This window comes from Acomys minous (genome assembly GCF_964271855.1).
Source record: "Acomys minous genome assembly, chromosome: 3".
Taxonomy (NCBI): domain Eukaryota; kingdom Metazoa; phylum Chordata; class Mammalia; order Rodentia; family Muridae; genus Acomys; species Acomys minous.
This window is the reverse complement of record NC_140485.1, coordinates 80,363,974-80,386,841: the sequence shown is the minus strand read 5'-3', so window position 1 is coordinate 80,386,841 and position 22,868 is coordinate 80,363,974. Positions and strand designations below refer to the sequence as shown.

The following is a 22,868-nucleotide window of genomic DNA, read 5'->3' as shown; positions in this document are numbered from 1 at the left end:
TTTCTTTGGTTGGATAATTTAAAATACAAAGTTTTCTTTTTTTCTTAAGTGAAAACAGACCTAAGAGCAACTTTTCTGATCCATTTTCCTGAAGTACAGTGGCAGTTTTAGCTGTTGACATGATGCATGGCGCTGTGGCCAATGGGAGTAAAGAAGGCCATGCCCAAACTAGGTTCCTGGTGACCCGCTTCTTTAAACCTTCCTGAGGTGGAGCCCGTGTGGAGAGGCAACACCCTGCAGTGTCCGAACGCTGCAGCCTTATCTTGGTGCGTGTGTAGGTGGTAGATAGGAAAGAAGGGCCCTGGCTCAGTCTGGCTGAGTGTTGCTCAGCTCCTCATGAGTCCCGACTCTTAGAAAGGGGAGAGAGAGCAGGGATTACCTCAGTGTGCCCCCGCTCCCGTTTTACAGATAAGAGAGAACTAAGACTTGTAACCAGAGCCAGATGTGGAGTCATGGATGGAAGAGGGGGGTAGCATGGCAGGTACCCCCTCTGCTCCCAGCCAAGTACTAAGGAAGTAGGCCAGGAAAGGAAGATACCAAGACCATCAGTTATCTGAGGGGCAGACCCAGGGAGCCATGGGCATACCGTACCATGTGACATTAAAGACTGTGGAGGGCTGGAGGGTTTTCATGCTCTCTGCCGTGTTGGTTAGCTCTGCCTTAGCAAGCTACCGTGTGCCAGATAGCTTAGCAGAAAGTGTCTTTCTGGAGATTGGAAGTCCAAGATCAGAGTGTTGGGTTGTTGGCTTTCATCTGGCCGTGCCCCCTCTCCGTCGTCATATGGCCTTTCCTTTACCATTGCCCACACTTGGTGTGTGTGTATGTGTGTGTTTGTGTGTGTGCGTGCATGTGTGTATTCATGTTTGCATATGTGGGCATGCGGATGTGGAGGCCTACTGTTGACATTGGGTATCTTCCAGGATCACTTCTCACCTTATTTTGAGGCAGGGTGTCTTTGCTAAAATTGGAAACCACCATTTTGGCCAACCCTGGCTGCTCAGCTTACTCCAGGGAATTCCTTTTTCTGACTCTCTCTGGGATTACGAATGTGTTGTCACCTTCATCTGCTTTTTATTTTATTTTATTTTATTTTATTTTTTGATTTTTCAAGACAGGGTTTCTCTGTGCTAGCCTTGGCTGTCCTAGACTCACTTTGTAGACCAGGCTGGCCTCGAACTCACAGCGATCCACCTGCCTCTGCCTCCTGAGTGCTGGGACTAAAGGCGTGTGTCACCATGCCCGACCATCTGCTTTTTAAAATTGGTTCTGGGGGTCTAAACTCACATCTTCAGGCTGTGGCAAGTCCCGAGCCATCTCCCTAGTGCCTCTCTCCCTTCTAAATATCTTTATTCTGTCCCCTAATCTTTTGACAGTTCTGTTTATTTCATGTATGTCTGTATGTAGCCATTTGCCATACTGCATGTGTGGAGATTAGAGGACAGCTGTGGGGTCAAGTCTGTCTTCTGTTGTATAGGTCCTGGGGATTGAACTCAGATCATTAATCTCTAGTTCCACCTCTTGTTTTTTTGAGACCAGTGCTCAAGTTTTGTAGTCCAGGAGCCAGAACCCAGCACTTCATGTGTGCTAAACCAGCACTCTAACTACTAGACTATATCCTCAGCACTCTGTGTTTTGAGACAAGTCTTGCCTAGCTCAGGCTGGCCTAGAACCCATGGCCATCTTACTGTTTTTGCCTCCTAAGAGGTGACATTATAGCAGCAATGCATTATGCTCAGTCAGGAAGCCTATTTTCTGATTACTTCCTACTCTGCATCCTTTTCTATACTCCTGGAGTATGATCTAGCACTGTTGTGATGTATTCAAGGGAGCATAGATTATTTTCATCCAATATTTCCATTTCTGATAAATCAGTGCACTTTGGAGTTTTGTTACTCTCACATACTTGACATGTCTTGTCGGCTGTGTTTCCAGGGACATCAGGTGGTGCTCATGAGCAGTCTGCTGTTGGGCTTAGCGATGGAGGTTGAACCCAGGGCTTTGCTCATGCCAATCAAGAGCTTTCCAGCCTCAGACTTGGAGCACAGGCTTCTGGTCCTCCTGCCTCCACTTCCCAAGGGCTGGATTATTAGCATGTGCTGCCGTGTCTGAGTTTGCAGTGCTGGGGATGGAACCTAGAGCTTTGCAAATGCTAGACAGATACTTTGTCACAGCCTCCAGCTCTGTTTTAATTGTGGCAAAATCTTTTTGGTTTGTGTCTTTGTTTTGAGACAGGGTTTCTCTGTGTAACAGTTCTGGGTGTCCTGGAAGTCACTGTAGACCAAGCCGTGCTAGCCTCAAACTCACTACGATTCCCTGCTTCTGCTGGGATTAAAGGTGTGGGCCATCACCACACAGCTACTCCTGTGCTTAATTAAAAGAAAATTTTTTGTTTTTGTTTATGTTTTTCAAGACAGGGTCTCTCTTGGCTGTCTTGGACTCGCTTTGTAGACCAGGCTGGCCTCGAACTCACAGCGAGCGACCCACCTGTCTCTGCCTCCTGAGTGCTGGTATTAAAGGCATGTGCCACCACGCCCAGCTTTAAATTTTAAAAAATATATTCATTTATTATGTATACAGTGTTCTGCCTGCATGTAACTGCTGCAGGCCAGAAGAGGGCACCAGATGTCATTGTAGATGGTTGTGAGCCACCATGTGGTTGCTGGAACTGAACTCAGGGCCTTTGGAAGAACAGCCAGTGCTCTTAACATCCGAGCCATCTCTCCAGCCCCTGTGTTTGTGTTTACTCTTAATTAAAACTGTTCTTATGCTTGGTTCCTTTCTGCCATTAAGACGAGCTGTTTCTCAAAACAAGATGCGATAGTGGAAGAGTTCTGGAGTCAGAGGAACTAAGCTGGAATTTGAGCTCCAGCTCTTCCCAGCTGCAGTTGATTTCCTTTGAGACAGGAGCTCATTACTTCAGGCCGACTTGGCACTTCCTGCGGACCGCCTTAGTCAGGAGGTCTCCTGCCTCCAAGTCCTAAGAGCTGGAATTACAAGCTGATCCACTGCTACTCTTGTTAACAGGTGTTGGCATTAAGTTACTCTGCAGCAAGGGTTTGTCAGCTCACCTGACTGCGGGAAAGGGCAGGGTGCGGCTGGACTCTGCGCTGCCAGTCACCTCCGTTCTCTCAGCTCCCTTGTAAGTCTCGTCATTGTCTAGTTGGCCAGCTTGGTTTATTGCTTTGTTCCTGGAAATTCATCCTACCTCTTTTTGTCTCCCATCGCAGTTAGAAAGCTCAAAAGAAGATTCTGATTGGCTGCTGGGGTCATGTGTTCATGACTAGCCAATCACTACAAGCCAGAGAGTGTCAAGTCTGTGGATGACAGGCCTACCTCACCCCTGTGATAGGGAAGCAGTCTATTTGCAAAGGCTTGGGCTTTAAGGGTTGGTCTTTTGGAAAGATGTTCATTTTCTCTCTCCTGTTTCCTGATCTGGCACATTGCTCTGCTGGGGTGTGCTCTGCTAGTTGTTAAGGCTGCAGACCTGAGTTCTGCTCTTAGGCCCTTTCCTTCCCTGGCTGCCTGTCAGGGTCTGCTGAGCGCCCTGCCCAGGGTTTGGACGTCCTGTGCATGGGCTTGTCTCTGAGCACTTGCTGTGTGCCAGGGACCCTGAGGGAGTGGGGCACTGCCTGCTCTTCAGGGCCCACAGACATGCATCAGGGCTCCAGGACGCTCAGGTTCTGTGCCCTAGTTTTGTATGGACCAAGCACAGGCTGCCTTTTCCCAGAAGGAAGGAAGTCTCTTTTTTTTTTGGTCCTGCTTCGCCTGCTGCCATTTGGACAGGGCACTGATGTGCCTGTCTCTGCAGCCCTCTCTCTGTGACTGACTGAAAGGAGGGGAGCTTTGGTCTCTTGCTCCCCTCTTCTAACAGTCCCACACACCGGGAGCCTTTTCTGCTGACATTCCTCTCTCTCCATTCCACACAGCCGTCCCCAGCCCCCAGCCCTCTGTTGTCACCTCAGTTGCCAGGGCACTCTGATGCTTGCTGAGGCAGAAGGGGGCTTTGTTGGCATGGATTCAGCTGGAAAAGAAACAGTGCATCCCAGCCTGGGAACGGAAACCGAGGGCAGGCAGCTCTCCTCTGTCCCAGAGCAGGCGGCTCACCCAGGCTAAGGGCGCCAGCCCAGGCCGGGCTTGTAAGGGGAAGCGTGTCACACTTGTTTTCTTGCTTCCTTTCTTCTGTTTTTTGGTTTTGGTCTGCCCCAGCTCCCACCCCCCACCCCTGAGACAGGAACTCTCCGTGTAGCCTTGGTTGTCCCAAAACTCCATCTGTAGACCAGGCTGGCTTTGAATTCACAGAGATCCATCGGCCTCTGCCTCCCAAGTCTTGGGGTCAAAAGGTATGTGCTACCAGGCCCAGCCACCACACTCTTTTTTTTTTTTTTTTTTTTTTTGGTTTTTCGAGACAGGGTTTCTCTGTGTAGCCTTGGCCGTCCTGGACTCACTTTGTAGACCAGGCTGGCCTCGAACTCACAGCGATCCGCCTGCCTCTGCCTCCCGAGTGCTGGGATTAAAGGTGTGCGCCACCACCGCCCGGCACACCACACTCTTTTAGAAAACATTTTCTTAGGATATTATTTTATATCCTATTACCTATAACTTGGTTTCTGTGAGGAATCTGTATCATAATTATGTTTGCTTTTCTGGCTGCTTTAAAAATTTTCTTATCTCTATTTTGAGCACTTTTGTTGTACTCTGGGATGTGTGTGTGTGTGTGTGTGTGTGTGTGTGTGTGTGTGTGTGTGTGTATTTAGGGTTCATTTTGCTTACATCATTATTTTTTGAAACTTTTTCTACCTAGTATTATTTCTTTTTCTTTATTGTTTTTGTTTTTGTTTTTTCAAGACAGAGTCTCTCTGTGTTAGCCTTAGACCAGGCTGACTTTGAACTCACAGCGAACTGCCTACCTCTGCCTCCCAAGTGCTGGGATTGAAGGCATGAGCCACCACGCCTGGCTTCAGGTTTGTTTGTTTGTTTGTTTATTGGGGGTAGTTTTTGCTGTTGTGAATTCACATTTACCAGTCTCTCTCCTGCATTATAAATCCCCAGGTAGTCCTTTCTTTAAGTCTCCTATAATTTAATTAACAATCTCCTATAATATAATTAAAAGTCTTATCCTTTAAATCTCTAGTAACTCAGTTTAGTTAAAAAATATCTGCTATTGAAATATTTTGAACATAGAGCATAGTTAAAGCTGTGTTTGTTGTTGTTGAGTCAGTCTTGCTGTTAAACTCTGGCTGCTAGCCTAGTACTTATGATATAGCCCAGTCTACTTAAACTTGAAGCAATTCTCCTGTCTCAGCCGTCCAAGTGCTAGGATTATAGGCATGCCTGGTTTGTAGCAGTTATAACTACCTAGTGTCCTGGCTGGGGCTATGGATATAGCTCAGTTGTCAGAGTGACTGCCTTGAGTGCAGGAAGGCTGGGTTATTTCCTCAGAATTATATAAGCTGGATATAGTAGTTCTGCTTATAATCCACCTGTAAGCCCAGTATGCAGGAGACATATGCAGGAAGAGCGGAAGTTCAAGGTCATTTTTGCCTACATGGGTGACTTTAAGGCTAGCCTGGGCTATCTAAAACCCAGAGGCTGGAGAGATAGCTCAGCAATCAAGAACACTTTGGCATAGGACCCAGGTTCAATTCTCAGCACCCATATGGCAGCTCACATCTGTCTGTAACTCTGATTCTAAGGGATCTGATGCCCTTTTCTGACCTTTGCAGACTTCTGTATATGCATGGAGTGTGTGCATCCCACACACTCCCCACAACCCCGCACAGAGACACATAGAGATGCATAAATATATAAAAATAAAACAAATAAATATTTAAAAAATACTCAGTCTCTTGGGAGGCTGAGGCAGGTAGATCTTTGTAAATTCGAGGCCAGCCTGGTCTATACAGCAAGTCCAGGACAGCCAAGGCTATGTAGAGGTCTCACAAAACCAAACCAAACCAAAACCCAATCTCAAAGCAAAAGTCCCTTCTAATTCTGATGTCTGTGCTCATGCAGTGTTACTTTGTAACTTTTTGAGGTTTTTCTTTACATTATGATCATTACTCCCTCCTTACTGTACATGATCAGAAAGTTGTGGCTGAATCTCAAATGTAAACTTTTGTTTCATAATAATTTCTGTACTCCTATAGATTTTTTTCCCCCTTGGAAACTGTTTTGTCTTTGTTTTTGTTTTTGTTTTTGTTTTTGTTTTTGTTTTTCCAGACAGGGTTTCTCTGTGTAGCCTTGGCTGTCCTGGACTCACTTTGTAGACCAGGCTGGCCTCGAACTCACATTGATCCACCTGCCTCTGCCTCCCAAGTGCTGGGATTAAAGGCGTGCGCCACCATGCCCGACTTCTGTTTGTCCTTTTAAGATCTGTTATGTATGACTAACCATGATGGTACAGATGAGCAATGCCAGTACTCAGGGATCTGAGGCGAAGGGCTGTGAATTTGAGCCAGCCTGGATTCCATGTTGAGGGTTTATCTTAAAACCCCCACAGTGGGCGGGTGAGGGGTGGGCTTGGAGAGTTGGCTCAGAGGTTAAGAGCACTGGCTTTTCTTCCAAAGGTCCTGAGTTCAATTCTCAGCAACCACATGGTGCCTCACAACCACCTAAAAGATCTGGTGTCCTCTTCTGGCCTGCTGGCTCACATCCAGGCAGAATACTGTATAATAAATAAATAAATCTTAAAAAAAAAAATCAACATCTGAGAGGTGGTCACCCACACCTTTAATCTCAGCACTTGAGAGGTAGAGGCAGGCAGATCTCTGTGAGCTCAAGTCCAGCCTGGTCTACAAAGTGAGCCCAGGACTATTATACAGAGAAACCTGTACTGCACTCCCATGCCTTTCCTGGGGAGGCTGAGGCCATGAGACATGAGGGGGTCTTACTTGAGACATCATTTGGAGCCCAGGGTGTGTGTTGGAGGTGCTGTTGGGTCCCAAGTGTCCTTCAGAGAGCAGAGGGAGCGCTGTGGTTCAGAACGCCCATCTAGGTTCTTGTCTGTTCCTTTAGTGGCCTCATGCCAGCTGTCCAGCTTGGTTTCCTCCTGAGGGATGCTAAACGTCCAGAACCGTTGATGGGCTGTAGCAGGCTCTGCGGTGTCCTGGAGGGTACGTGCCTCTTCTAAAGCTGGCCAAGGGTGGGCTGCATGGTGAAGCCCTGTCTCAAAACAACCAGAGACAGATGGATGAAAAGGCTGCTCTTAGCTCTACAGATGTGTACCAGGCTACAGAGTGGGCTCAGTGTTGCCAGACAGCATTTGCAGAGGAAGACCCAAATGTGGGTTAGGGATAAAATATATAAATATAAATTTACCCATTGAGACCTTTTGTCTGTTTTTTATTTTATTTTATTGAGGCAGGGTCTCATATAACCTAGTTTCGTGTTAAGCCTACTGTGTGTAGCTAAGGATGACCTTGAACTTCTGGTCCTTCCGCCTCCACCTCCAAGTGCTGGAATTACAGATGAGTGCTGCCATGTGAATTTGTTTTTCTTCCTTGAGACTGACTGGTTCTCACTTTTGAAGCCCATGCTGCCTCAGCCTCATGAGTGCTGACTGGCAGCCTTGTGTCACCACGTCTGCCTAGGACACATTTTAATAAGACAAGTTTTAATGAAGACACAGAATAGCAAAGACCTATGTGTGGGCTATACAGGTTCTCAGTTTGAGTTTCTGAGAGCTGTTGTAGTGGAATTCAGCATGGCTGGTAAACAGGAAAGGGCCTTGGCTTTGGGTAGATCTCATTAGCCAGGGCTAGGCCACTTTCTCTGCTAAGGTCTTAAGTTCCATGGCCTGCCCTGAGTTGTCACCAAGGCTACTTCCTGGTTGCCTGCCATGTCTGGGAAGTGAATCCCCTTGGGATCAGGGGTGGGCTGAGTGGAGAGCACTTGTCTAGCACACACATGGCCCTAAACACAGAAACAGAAGTCCCCACTGCTTCCTTCCCAGACAGAACCCTCATGTAGCAGAGCCATGGGAAGCCGTTAGCTACCATCTTGGGAGTAGGAGGTGTCGGCCACAGTGACCTCTGAACTCTTTGCTTTCGTGGGTGAATTCCCTTCTCCCCTTCCTTCCTTGCGGTTTTTCGAGACAGGGTTTCTCTGTGTAGCCTTGGCTGTCCTGGACTCACTTTGTAAACCAGACTGGCTTTGAACTCACAGCAGTCCACCTGCCTCTGCCTCCCTAGTGCTGGGATTAAGGCGTGTGCCACCACGCCCAGCTCGCCTCTCCTTTCTTGTGTCTCAGGCCATTCCTTCCGACAGTCTAAAACAGTCTCCTTTTACTAAGGTCTCTGCTGCCTCTCTCCAGGTATAGTCACAGATGGCTCACTGCCCCTTAATAATAAACCACTGAGCCCTGTGCTCTCAGAGTTGAAGGAATCCCAGCGGGAATTGACATGGAGAGAAGAAAAGTGTATGGGCAAGTGACAGTCTGAGAAGCAAAGTTCTTCACAAGAGCTCTTGCCCTTCCAGAGCAAAGGTTGTTTTAGCCCCTGAGGCTATTATGGGGTAAGAGGATGAGGGCACTAACAGCCGAGCTGGGGACCCACTGCCTCCCTGCTTTCACACATTCAGGGGTGTGTTGTGTCTGTGAGGACTCTAGGAGACACAGACCTGGCACTAGGGAGGATGCCTTCCTTTCCTTGGCAGCTCACAAAACTGCCCCTTGTTAACTTGGTTCAGGGTCACTAACCTATATAGAGAGATGCTAAGGTGGTGGTTTTTAAAACCAGTTTAAAATCTATTGGGAAGCAATTTTTTATCCAGTCAGAGAATTTTATTGCCTGCTATCTTGGATTGCTAGCTGGTAGTTTCTGGGCAGACTGAGCCTCCCCCGATGCCTTGGTGCCAGATTACTAGCTAGAGGTGCAGAAGGCAAAGCGATGGCTCAAGCAGAAGCAGGCCAGCTGCCTGCTGTTCTCCACAGTGAAAGAGTAGGTCCTTTGCAGACAGGCAGCCTGATTTTGATCCTCTGGCTGCTTCTTTCTTTCTTTCTTTCTTTCTTTCTTTCTTTCTTTCTTTCTTTCTTTCTTTCTTTCTTTCACACTGATTTGTGTGTGTATGTGTGTGCGCTCTCACATGTCACAGTGTGCTGGTAGAGGTCAGAGGACAGCTTATAGGAATTCTCCTTTGACCATGATGGCCTCAGAGATCGAGCTCCTGTCATCAAGCCTGGCAGCAAGATGACCTCTTGAGTCATCTTACCAGCCCCGCCCCCTACTTTGAGACAAAGTGTCATCTGTTCCAGGAGGCCTCAAACTAGCTGTGTAGCCAAGGATGGCTTTGAACTTCTGACCTTCCTGACTGTGCCTTAGTGCTGGGAATGTAGGCCTGCACCACCACACCTGGTTTCTGTGCTGGGCTCTGAGCTATATCCCTGCCTCTGTGTATGACTTGGACAGGTGATGAACTCTTTGTGCCTCAACACCCTTATCTGTTGCGTAAGACAATAATAACACCTACCTATGGGGTTGCTGGGAGGGTGGTAGATGACCAGTAACCCCCCTCCAAAAAAAGGGCCAGTGAACATGTAAAGTGCCGACTGTGACACCTGTCGTGCTGGAGAGTACGCTGGCCACGGCAAGGAAAGAGGCAGAGGGGGAAGAAGCAGGCAGAATGGAGTGGGTGCCCCAGTCAGCAGCATTCTCGTGGAGATTTATCTTCCCTCTGACCATGAAGGTGTCAGTACCACTCTTTTTTTTTTTCCTCCTTTATTAATTTATTCTTGTTACATCTCAATGGTTATCCCATCCCTTGTATCCTCCCATTCTTCCCTCCCTCCCAATTTCCCCTTATTCCCCTCCCCTATGACTGTTCCTGAGGGGGATTACCTCCCCCTCTATATGATCATAGGGTATCAAGTCTCTTCTTGGTAACCTGCTGTCCTTCCTCTGATTGCCACCAGGTCTCCCCGTCCAGGGGACATGGTCAAAGGTGAGGCACCAGAGTATGTGAGAAAGTAATATCCCACTCTCCACTCTACTGTGGAGAGTGTTCTGTCCATTGGCTAGATCTGGGTAGGGGCTTAAGGTTTACCGCCTGTATTGTCCTTGGCTGGTGCCTTAGTTTGAGCGGGACCCCTGGGCCCAAATCTGCCTATCATAATGTTCTATTTGTAGGCTTCTAGGACCCTCTGGGTCCTTCTACTTTGCCTTTCTCCCATGATTCTCTCATCTAGAGTCCCACTAGAATGTCCTCTCCTCTGTCGCAGTTTGTCAGTACCACTCTTACTGTGCACCCGACAAAACACAGTCAGAGAGGTCTAATAACTTAACGGGTCTCTTGCTCAGCATAGGGCCAAAAGTCTTCTGATAACAAGCCCCATGATCCTTTCCCTTATGCCCTAGTGCTAATTGGCTTCAGCCAACCGTTGGGAATGACTAGGCTGGCATTGGCTTGAGGATAAGATGCTTTTGTAGGGGCTGGAGAGACGGCTCAGTGGTTAAGAACACTGACTGCTCTTCCAGAGGTCCTGAGTTCAATTCCCAGCAACCACATGGTGGTTCACAGTCATCTGTAGTACGACCTGATGGCCTCTTCTGGTGTGCATGAAGACAGCATACTCATATACATAAAGTAAATAAATAGGTCTTTTAAAAAAGCTGCTTTTGCATGTGATACATGTATGGATGCGGATGTGTGCTGGTATGTGTGCACAGGTGTGTGGAGGCAGAGATCAGTGTCAGGCATCTTCTTTTTTTTTTTTTTTGGTTTTTTTTTTTTTTTTTTGGTTTTTTGAGACAGGGTTTCTCTGTGTAGCCTTGGCTGTCCTGGACTCGCTTTGTAGACGGCATCTTCTTTAGTTATCTTCTACGTTGTTTTTGTGGCAGGGTCCTCACTGAGCCTAGCATTCACTGATTGTGCCAGCCTGTCTGGCCATGAGCTCTAAAGATCCGCCCCCCTTCAGCTCCCCAGCTCCGGGCACTGGTGCGCCTACCTGGCTTTGTACATGCTTGCTGGGGTCAGAGCCCACATCCTTGTGCTTATGATGCAGAAAGTACTTGTTTTCCCCAAGCTGTGGGGTTTGTTTGCTTTTTGTTTTTCAAGACAGGCTTCTCTGTATGTCCGTTATTGCCCTGGAGCTTGCTGTGTAGACCAGGCTGGCCTCATTAAACGCACAGAGCTCTGCCTGCCTCTGCCTCCTGTGTGCTGGGATTAAAGGCATGCGCCACTACTGCCCAGGCCCAAGCTGTGCTTTCCAAGTATTGACATGTATATGTCTGTGTGTGCACGTGTACACTTTTTTTTATTTTTGGGAGGCTGATGGTTATAATTTCTTGCCAAAATGGGTCTGTTCAGAAGTTCTGCGTTTATATATGCCAGTGACAGACTTTTTGGAGCATGTATTACGTGTCGGGCTGTGTGCTCAGCGTGTCATATATACACACCTCATTCTAACCAGCCCAGCAGCCTCATGAGATTGGCGCTGTCACAGTGAGGGTTAGTGGGGCTAAGAAGTTGGCTCAGGCTGGGCGTGGTGGCACACGCCTTTAATCCCAGCATTTGGGAGGCAGAGGCAGGAGGATCACTGTGAGTTCGAGGCCAGCCTGGTCTACAAAGTGAGTCCAGGACAGCCAGGGCTACACAGAGAAACCCTGTCTCAAAAACAAAAACAAACAAACAAACAAACAAAATAAAAACCAAAAAGAAAAAAGAAGAAGAAGAAGAAAAGAAGAAGAAAAGAAAAGAAATTGGTCCAGGGTAGCAATGGTAGAGCTAGACTTGGAAGCTGCCCACCTGGACTCCTGAGCCACTGTTAGAACATGCTGTAACCAGTAGACCTGAAGTTTGCTAGGCCGTGTGGTTGTCCACAGAACACATCATAAGCTATTTCAGTACCTCTGGGTGGTTCAGCATTCTGTGAGATTGTTAATTGTGGGGCTTGTTTCTTTCCTCTTTGTCTGTGCTAAACAGATAAGAAGCCTCTTTTCTTCTAGAATATTCCTTTGCAGAGAGTACTGTACTCCCTGTGTGTTTGCTGATGAAGTCAGCAGGGTTTCAGGCTCCCATTTCCTGGTCATACACAAGTACTTATTTTACCATCTCTAAATGGAGTGCATTAGCTCCGGGCCACGGAGAGCAAATTAGGGGAGCAGGGAGATAGATCACGAGAATGAGGCTGCTTGGAAAAATGTGTCTGTGCTTCTGGCCTGAACTCCCAGCTGTGTGGGAGTTAATGCACTGATGTCGGGATACCATCCCAAGGCTGTTGCAGAATGCAGCTGGCTGGTCCACAGGTAAGCCTGAAACAAAGCAGCCCATCTGGGCTTTAAACGTGCATTTTGGCTTCTTTTTGTTTTTGTTTTTGTTGTTTTGTTTTTCTAGACAGGGTTTCTCTGTGTAGCCTTGGCTGTCCTAGACTCACTTTTTAGGCCAGGCTGGCCTCAAACTCCAGTGTCTACCTTCCTCTGCCTCCGGCATTTTGGCTTCTTAAGCTTACAAAAAAAATGTTATTACATTTATTTAAGAGGGGTGTGTGTGTGTGTCTGTCTGTCTGTCTGTTCCCGGCCCCCCCCCCCCCCCGGGAGATCTCATTAAGATCATCAGGCTTGCTGGCAAGTGCCCTTGCCTACTTACTGGTCCATCTCACTCTCAGTGGACCTGGTTTCTGAGGAATTCTGTTGTTCATTCGACGGCCCAAGTTGATCCTGCTGCCTTCACACAGGGTAGGAAAGTGAGAACTGCACCTGGCGTAGGCAAGATGTGCAGTGCCTACTCAGAGAAAACATTCTCAACCTGGGGCAATGCTTTGGCTCCCCCAACCCCTCCCCCTTGTTTTCTTTTATTTTTCTTTTTTTGTTTTTCAAAACAGGATGTCTCTGTATAACAGCCCTGGCTGTCCTGGAACTCTCTTTGTAGACCAGGATGGCCTTCACCTCACAGAGTTTGGCCTGCCTCTGCCTCCCCAAGTGCTGGGATTAAAGGTGTGTGCCACCATGCCTGGCTGTCTTCTTAAGATAGGGCCTTATGCTATTGCCCAGGCTGGCCTTGGACTGCAGATGTAAACCACTATGCCTGGCCTCTTCTAACTAAGGACTTAGAGCAAATGGAATCGTTTTTCAGTTCTTCCACGGGTCAGCACAAATCTTAAACAAGATTTGCAAAGGACAGAGTTTAGGAATGAGGTGGGAGCTCAGTTCCTAGCTCACACTGGGCAGCCCACACCACCTTAACTCTAGCTCCAGGGATCCAACCGCCTCTCCAGCTGGCAGCTGCTTCTACAGAAGGACTGGCCTCTTTGGCTTTGGATAACTTTGTGGTTTTTGACGTTGTATCTTTTCTTGCTCTTATACAAAGGACAGATGAGCCCCAGCCCTGCTTTCAGCAAAACGATCAGTGGCTTGATACCTAGTTGTGGTCTCCTAGATCAGTGGTCTCCAAAAATATTCATTCCCAGCAGAATGAGGCAAGAACCCTTGAGGGGAGCCAGAGGAGGTGAGGCATGCCCTCACTGCCCACCCAAGTCCTGGAGTGCACGCCAAGCCGCTTTGGGGTCTTCATCGTCTCACGCTAACATTGGCGGCCACGGCTGTGGGTTTGGGGAAAACATCCTCTGTTTCCTGTGTGGTTTATGCTGGTTGGGAAGAAGTGCACACCCCGCCTCACCCCCACCCCATCCTTCTGGTGCCTTCAGTTTTAATCATGGCTTTAGGAAGGACTGCAGACACAGCCGTCCACTTAGGAGAGAGCTGGTTTCCAGAGGGAGTGTGTATAGACATGCTCTCTTCACACCTGGTGGGAGGCTGTTTTCACCTATGCTGAATTTGGGCCAGATCACAGCAGGCAGACCTCTCTTCTGTCAGGAGAGTCTAGGTGACCTTGGCCTAGAGGAAGGAAGTCTTCTTGGGTTGTACTGAACTGCTGTCACTTCCAGGTGCCTTGGAGAAGGGGTTTCTAGTCCTGGGTGAGTGTTTCCCCCACCACTTTCTGTGCTTCTTACCGTGCATCTTGCATGCTGTCTTTTAAATCGCTGCTAGGAGGGTCTAATGAAGCAACTGTCTGGAGACCAATGTTTATTTCAACATGGTTGCAGTTGCTTTTGCTTCAGCTTTCAGAGCCAATAAAGCTGGTTATTAGATTTTGTAATTGCTGCTGTAATTACTGTCTTGGAATTGGCAAAGGCATAATTAAATATGGTGATTTCAGGCTTTTTTTCTCATCTAAAAGCAACCTCTTAAACTTCTGTTAGGGTTAAATTTGGGCTATTAAAGCCGGTGTGTTTACAAATGACACCGAGTCTGTGGCAGAGGATGGATTTCTTTGGATGCCTCCTCCTTGAAGATTTGGCTTTGATGAACAGCTGTTCCTTAGCCTCCAGATTGTTTCTCTAATCCAACCATCCAGAATTTGGGAAGGTTGGCAAGTCATTACTAGCCAGTTTGCATTTATTTATGTAACTTCTGGGTTTTGGCTGTGTGGACTTTGCCTACTTAGGAAAGCAAGTCTGGTTGCAAATCAGGTTAAAGTTGTGTATGTTGGTTCATACCTATAATCCTAGCACCTAGGAGGCTGAGACAGGATGATTGCTGAGAGTTCCGGACCAACCTGGGTTATACAGTGAATTCCAAGCCAACCCGAACCATAGTATAAGGACTTGTCTTGCTGGGTATAGTGGCGTACGCCTTTAATCCCAGCACTCAGGAGGCAGAGGCGGGCGGATCTCTGTGAGTTCGAGGCCAGCCTGATCTACAAAGTGAGTCTAGGACAGCCAGGGCTGTTACATAGAGAAACCTGTCTTAAAAAACAAAACAACAACAAAAAGGACCGTGTCTCCAACTCCCTGCCCCAAATAGATATCCAGGTGGGATGAAGGGAGTTTTACTTGAGACAGTGTTCAGTGTTCAGAAAGAAGTGTGTCGCTTGGCCTGTGGAGCATCAGTTACCCTCCACTGCAGCTCCCCATGCTTGTAAGGTGCAGGAAGTGAAGTGATTGGTACTTGTGTGTCCACACATATTCTTGTGGGCCAGATGCTGACCAAACGGCACTTTTCAGGCTTACTTTACTTGCAAAACATATTTGAGGGGTTTCTCAAGAGTGTGCCCTTTCTCTTTTGACTTGTCAGATAATTGAAAAATACAGAAGTTAGATGGGGTAGGAGAAAAAAAAAACACCCCACAGTCTCTGCCACACACTGGCCTGGGAAACCCACTGCCTTCTGGGATGAGCTTTTATAAGTCCGCAGAAGGTGGTGACTCTGGAGGCTAGGGTGTTTGCTGGGACCTTTTTCTAGTTTTTGCACACTTGCCTTACAGTGAGTGGTTTGCAAAAGATTTTCTTGTATGAATTAAGAAGGCAGAGAGAGGTGTACCCCACCTGAAGACTCCTATATAGAATACATGCTCCTCCAGTTACAATTCTAAGTGGACGGTATCATTAAATACAAAATGAATTCAGTACACCTTACATAGCTACCCTAAGTGCTAGGATGGGACCATTTGTATATGAAAAGACAATAAAACACGCAATTAAAGATTCAGCTTGGTATATAGTAACTAACTGCATCCCAGTTGGTCTGCAAAGATGGCTAGAACCTTCTAGGAGTCACTTTTGAGTTTGTGGTGTCAAGAAACTGTGGACAAGAGCTAGGAGGAGCTGAGCTGTCCCTTCCACACACTGGGATGCAGTACAGTTATCTGTAAAGCTCTCAGTGGAGAAGTGCACAACTGAGTTACCAAATCATCATCATCTTCTTCTTCTTCTTCTTCTTCTTCTTCTTCTTCTTCTTCTTCTTCTTCTTCTTCTTCTTCTTCTTCTTCTTCTTCTTCAAGTGTTTTAAGTAACTTTACAGTTCTCTGTTGAGTGTTCATAGCTATCCTGTAAAGTATGTGTCCTACAGGCTGTTGGGTACACACTTGGAAGCTGAAGGAATGTGTTAACCTGTATGACATACAAAGAAACACCTCTGTAGAGCAGGTGGTTGTGACGGCAGCCTGTGGGGGTGGCGCTGGTGCACACGCCCCAGATGAGGGAGAAGGAGTGCAACCGTGCATGTAGGTACGTGCAGGTACGGGCAGCTTCCCTCCCTCAGCCCAGCCCAGGCCAGCTGTTAGTTCCTGAGACTATAAGGGGAAGGAAGGGACCTGGGTTTGAGCAGGGAGATGTGGTTTGGTTCTAGCTTTGCCACAGATTTGCCTTATTGAATTACTTGTCTTGACTGGACCTCAGACAAAATGATCTTTTTCTACAGACTGGGAGTTTAGAGAGCAGACACCATTGATCTGACCAAATGGTCAAACTCCAGAACCCTCATCTTCAGTTTTGTTGATTGTTTTCCGTTACAGAGAATGCTGCACTAACCATCTCTAGGATGGGGCTTTCTGGTTTTGTTCATTTAATTTTCAGACAGAACTTACTGACTCAGAGAGCCAGAAACATCTTTATGCTGTGCTCTGTTGCCATCTTACTCTTAGAAGCATAACAATTGACAGGATTGTTGGCTTTTGAGTGACAGCATTGTAACCCAAACTGATTTAGTGTTTGCTTCAGTCATTTAGTTGGTGTGAAATGTTACCTTAACGGTGCTTTACAATAATCAGAGCCATCAGGGTTTTGGCTGTGATACCTGCCTTACTAATATGCTCTGCCCATTTGTTTACTCTTCACCGTGAACCTAGAAGGGAAGCTAAGCCACTTGCCCACCCATGTCTGTGAGCTACAGTTTGACCCCAGAACATGTCTTTACTCTGAGGGTCTGTCCATACTTTGATTTTTGCAGCAGGTGTGGTGCCAGAGAATTTAAACTTGTATTTACATCTTCTTTGCTGTCTGATGGTGAGATGTGTGAACCTGTGTGTTTTCTGAGAGAAGTGAATGTAGAAGATGTTATTAGTGCTCTTACAGCGGGAGCAGCCGCTGGGGTGGGTGTGGTCCGCTTGAGAAGGGCTCAGCATCTTCTCCCGTCTTGGCACGCCAGGCATTCTCAGATCTGCTTTCTCCCCTCCAGCGGCGCTGCAGGCCCTGAAGCGCAAGAAGAGGTATGAGAAGCAGCTGGCCCAGATCGACGGCACCTTGTCAACCATCGAGTTCCAGCGGGAGGCCCTGGAGAACGCCAACACCAACACGGAGGTGCTCAAGAACATGGGCTATGCCGCTAAGGCCATGAAGGCTGCCCATGACAACATGTACGTGCCACGCTGGGGACTGGGCAGCTGGAGGGGAAATGTTGCTTAGGTGTGGCCTGCTGGGCTTGGCTCCCTCTTTGGTTCTAGGTTATTGTGATAGGTGTAATTTCAAGTTGGGAACGGCCTCTTGGCCACCCCTGTTCACATTGGAGAACCCCCACCCCCACCCCGTCGGCCTCCTCCCCCTCCCCCACCCCGGTGCTGAGTGCATAGAGTACGTAGACGGTCCTGGGCCCTGCCATGTGTGCTTCCCCCAGGCCTCTGAATCTGTTCTCACGTTTGCTTTGAGGGACATTTTTGCCTCTCCCTAGGATGGTTGCATCTCATGCTAGTGGCCCAAGGACTAAATACCATCCTGGTTCCAGTTGTAAAGGGTGGAGTCTCTCCATGAAAACCTCTGCACTTATTTTGGTTTGATGATACTTGAGCAGGCACAGAGCACTTGCCGCTTTGGCTGCTCAGCCCGTGCTCTAGCACAGGGGTCTGCAGAGTGCAGCTTCTGGCCTGCCATGTAGAGCAGCTGTGCCTCCCTTCACATCCTGCCTGGAGCTGGTCTCCTAGCCGTCTCCATAGACCGCATTAAAGTATCTGTTCATGGGCTGTGAAACTGCTGCTCTTTGCTCTAGAAACAGGAGGTGCCAGAACAGCGTCTTCACATAAGTGAGGTGTGGGCTGTGCTGCTCGGGCTAAGGCCTCATCCCTTGATTTCTGTTTCCCCGGATAGTAAGCAGTGTGTATGTTTTAAAGTACACAAACCATTGTGATAACTGTGTGCATGGCACAGTGTGTAAACCCCACACGCTTGCCTTGCCTTTGGGACCTAATAGAGGTGCTACAGGTGTTGGAGTAGGGAGGGGCCTTTCTGGAGTGACTCATGTTCAGAGTTGCCTTGGGGCTTGAAGACGAGGTCTCGGTGCAGGAGTTAAAGTCCTGTGATCTCATTTTGATGTGTTTCTGATCTAGGCTGAGGGGGTGGTCCTTGATTCTCCCTGCTGCAAAGCCTGCTCTCCTTGGGTGCGAACTAAGTAACGGCTAAAGACATGTCCATCTGCTTGATTCTGAGTCTCGATTCTGCATCTATTTTGAGTGTGTATGCCCACACCTGTGTGTATGTTGGGGGTCAGAGGACAACTTTGTGGAGTCAGTTCTTTCCTTCCACGCTTATGTGGGTTTTGGAGCGAGAACTCTGGTCACCAGGCTTGCAGTGCAAACACATAATTGGTTGAGCTGTCTTGCTGGCTCATGATGCTCAGTTTTAAAGGGAAGAAGTGAGGCGGTAATAACAGGCCATTTCCTAAAGCAGAGTTACTGCTGTGTACTGAGAAGCAGGCCGTATGCAGCAGGGCTCTGCTCCGGGCTCAGGCCAGTCCTAGCTAATGGATAACCTGTTCATTTAATTTCAAGGGACATTGATAAAGTGGACGAATTAATGCAGGACATTGCTGACCAGCAAGAACTTGCAGAAGAGATTTCCACAGCTATCTCCAAACCTGTAGGCTTTGGAGAAGAGTTTGATGAGGTGAGTGGCTTCATGAAAATCACCCGAGTCTCTCAGGTGACAGACTTCAGGCTCGGATATCAACAGGGTACAGTGTTTACCCCTTGGAGTCTGGACATGTTTATTTATTTACTCAATCTTTCGTTTGTCTGTCTGTTGGTTTGGTTGTTTTTGTTTTGATTTTCTTTTGAGATAAGGTTTTTCTGTATAGCCCTGGCTGTCCTGGAACTCACTCTGTAAACCAGGCTGTCCTCAAATTCACAGAGATCCAGCCACCTCTGCCCCTGAGTGCTGGGGTTGAAGGTGTGCGCCGCCACCACCTGGCTGGATTCTAGGCTTTAAAAAAAAAAAATTTTTTTTTTAATGTATTTTATGCTTGGTATAGTGGCACATGCCTTTAATCTCAGCACTCAAGAGGCCAACCTGATCTACATAGAAAGTTCCAGGACATCCAGAATGACAAGGAGACCTTGTCTCAAAAAAGAAAAGAGATAATTTTTATTTTATGTTTATGGATATTTTGCCTGCATGTACATCTGTGCGCCCTTTGCATGCCCGTTCTCCTGGAGGCCAGAAGAGGGTGTGAGCAACCAGCTATCTGTAACTCCCGTCCTAGGGGATCTAATGCCTTCTGGGGACACTGCATGTACACGGTGCTCAGACACACATGCAGGCAAAACACCCATATACTTAAAATAAAATCTTAAAAACAAAAACCAAAAAGGAGTGGTGATAAGTTGATGGTCCAGGCTTGTAATTTAGCACCTCAGGAGTCTGGGCAGGGGAACATCAAGGCTGGACCACAGAGGTAGTTACGGCTGGCTTGGGCAACTTAGAACCAGTGTCAAAAATGTATAAGGTGAAAAGGAGGCTGGGCACATGGCTCAGTGGTAGAGCCCTTGCCTAGCATGTATGTGGTCCTGGGTTCCATTCCCAGTGTTTCTGGGAATGAAAGAAAAGCTAGAGTCCTTCTTCCCACGGAGCTCATGATAGGACTGCAGCCGCATGCATACGCCAGTGACCTCCTCAGGAGGCTCATGATAGGACTGCAGCCGCATGCATACGCCAGTGACCTCCCCAGGAGGCTCATGATAGGACTGCAGCCGCATGCATACGCCAGTGACCTCCCCAGGAGGCTCATGATAGGACTGCAGCCGCTTGCATACGCCAGTGACCTCCCCAGGAGGCTCATGATAGGACTGCAGCCGCATGCATACGCCAGTGACCTCCTCAGGAGGCTCATGATAGGACTGCAGCCTCATGCATACACCAGTGACCTCCCCAGGAGGCTCATGATAGGACTGCAGCCGCTTGCATACGCCAGTGACCTCCCCAGGAGGCTCATGATAGGACTGCAGCCGCATGCATACGCCAGTGACCTCCCCAGGAGGCTCATGATAGGACTGCAGCCGCATGCATACGCCAGTGACCTCCCCAGGAGGCTCATGATAGGACTGCAGCCGCTTGCATACGCCAGTGACCTCCCCAGGAGGCTCATGATAGGACTGCAGCCGCATGCATACGCCAGTGACCTCCCCAGGAGGCTCATGATAGGACTGCAGCCGCATGCATACGCCAGTGACCTCCCCAGGAGGCTCATGATAGGACTGCAGCCGCATGCATACGCCAGTGACCTCCTCAGGAGGCTCACGGAGGCCTAGCTGCAGGGAGAGGCTCACCACACTTCCTTTTGCAGGATGAGCTCATGGCAGAGTTGGAGGAGCTTGAACAAGAAGAGCTAGACAAGAATTTGCTGGAGATCAGTGGGCCGGAAACAGTCCCTCTACCAAATGTCCCCTCTGTAGCCCTACCGTCCAAACCCAGTGAGTATGCCCAGAGCTGGGACACATCCTGGCACCATGAGAAGGGGGGTGATCTCATGGTCAGCTGACTTCCATTTGGGTTCCGAGCCAAAGAGCATGTGTTGCGATGCCAACGGTGCCAGTGTTATATGCATGCCATTCCCCAGTTTTCTCCAGAACGGGATTTCCTAACCTCAGCCCAGCTGCCACGGCCAGGTACTTCTGTGGGTAGCTGTGGGGCTGACTTCCCACCAGATGCCGCAGCTACACACTTGTCTCAACTACAGTGTCTCCAGGCACTGCTGCGTGTCCCTGCGAGGGGTGGGAGTGCGAAGTAAGAGCTTCTGTTCTAGAATGACTTTTCTTATCACCAAATAAGGGAAAGTTCTGGGCTGTGCAGAGGTGAGAACTTAAGCCTTGCCCGTCTGGGACCCTATGCTGTATGCTCTTGGGGAAGAAAATGGCTCTGGCTGTTTTGGAGACCTGCGTCTGTAAACCATCATTTCCTTGGCTGCATTTTCTCTTCCTTCCATTCCTGGAGTGGTCATCCCTCACAGCCGCGCTCCACGAGGAGCCTGTAGAAAGTGAAACCTGCCTGTCCGAAGTGGACACCAGGGCCTTCCAGCAGAGTGTAGCAGGCTGTGCCCACTCTGTCTGCCATGGCAGAGGGCAAAGGCCCTGGCTCTGCGGCGGCTCTCGGAGGCAGTCTAGCAGGCACAAGCTCCTGCAGCTCCAAGTGGAATTGGCTTGGCAAGGACTGCATCTCTTAGGAGGGAAGCTCTTGCCTTTGTCCCCACCCCTGGGTGCTTTAGGACTGAGGGACCTTCAGTGTGAACAGTCCTCCTGGTGCGGAGGGTCTGTCTGATTTCCTGAACACAGGGCACAGCTTGTAGGCCTGGGAAGCAGCTGTCGGCTTCAGCTGGCTGCAGGACAGGTGTGTGTGTGTGCACAGTGGAGCACGGCCCAGCTCCCAGCCAGCCTTCATCTTTTCTGTCTCCACAGCCAAGAAGAAGGAAGAGGAAGACGAGGACATGAAGGAATTGGAGAACTGGGCCGGATCCATGTAACTGGTCCAGCATAGGCTGGGCCCGACGGACTCTGGTGGCCTGTGCGTCGGGCAGGCACGTGCGTGCGCAGGGCTGGCAGGACGCGGCGCAGGCAGCCTCCATCGCTCCACTCTCACCCAAAGCAGTAGGCCGCATCACTGCTCACTCTCGCATAGCATGGTCTGTGCCCGGGGGCGGGTGGGGGGAGGGGGGCGGGTGGGAGGTGCCTGCTGTTTATAATGTTGAATTTCTGTAAAATAAACTGTATTTGCAAATCCAACATTGAGCTTCTGGACTACGCTAACTCCGTGGAAAGGGTCAGCTGTTTGCAGTTGAAATGATCCAGAAATGTAGCCCGTGTCCTTTAAGTCAGCCGACTTGTCGCACATCTTTCTGTAAGACGTGTATGGTACTGGGAGAAAAGTCGTTTTTTAAAAGCCATAGATAGGCTTTTTCCTTGTCCTTAGCTGTAATAACACATCTGGTTTTGGTTTCCTCAAGAGCTGTGTTTCTGTCTGTCACCTGTGTACTGGCCCTGTGTTTACCACTCTGGCCCCAGTCACTCCTGCTCCCCTGGTCTTTTGGAGTTTGTGACACAGATCTGAAATGGATGTGTTTTCTTGTGAGCAAATAAGATTGTTAGGATTAAATTCCAGCTATTCAGTTTTCTAACATAGCTCTAAGGCCCTCATTGCTGTTTGTGATAATTGATAGATAACTCATTGGAAACGTGCGTACATTTATATTCAGATGAAATTATGGTTTGCACTGTCTATTAAATATCTCGATTTAATTTTCATACTTGCTGTTGTGTTCAGTCAGTCTCTTACTTCCCTTCGGAGCCAACCCTTGGCAGGCCACACTGGTCTGGGGTCATCTGGGGACACGTGAAGGACTTGTGACAAGCGGATTCCTTCTTCCTAGAAAACCTCAAGATTCTGGAGGCCACAGAGCTGTTGCCTCACTTAGCCCGGGACTCTCCAGGACCACTTTCAAAGCGTTGGTTCTTGTGCAGCCCCAGAAGCTTCCCTCCTCACCTGCCAGCACCTAAGGCGGTGCCTGTGGGAGCCTCGCTCTGGTGGGAACCATGGTGTCACAGTGAGACACAGCCCAGCCAGGTGGTGCAACCCCATAGCAGGGACGTGCACTAGGTAATGGCTGAGGATTGAGGGCACACATGCACCTTCTGGGCCTGCGGAGTCCTTGTGTGTCTTTGGCCTAGTGTGGCCCAGCCCTTCCGCTCTGCAACTTTGTTTTGTTTTGTTTTAATTCTTGTACTCTCTTGAGAGACTGATGGATGCTGAGTCTCAGGATTGAGAAGTCACTCCCAGCTTCCTAAGATTAAAACCAGTCTGAGGGCTGGAGAGATGACTCGGAGGTTAAGAGCACTGACTGCTC

The 22,868-nt window shown here is 48.6% G+C and overlaps 1 protein-coding gene across 1 annotated transcript in view; it reads left to right on the top strand.

Annotated features, from left to right (window-relative positions):
• The window catches only part of CHMP4B (charged multivesicular body protein 4B), a 43,912-nt gene extending 21,643 nt beyond the window's left edge, over positions 1-22,269 (top strand). Inside the window, exons 2-5 of the mRNA XM_084775746.1 lie at positions 16,947-17,124; positions 18,529-18,643; positions 20,319-20,445; positions 21,427-22,269. Coding sequence (XP_084631872.1) covers positions 16,947-17,124; positions 18,529-18,643; positions 20,319-20,445; positions 21,427-21,491 — 485 coding nt within the window. The 3' untranslated portion in view covers positions 21,492-22,269. The remainder of the gene's footprint in view (positions 1-16,946; positions 17,125-18,528; positions 18,644-20,318; positions 20,446-21,426) is intronic.
• The last annotated feature ends 599 nt before the right edge of the window (positions 22,270-22,868 follow it).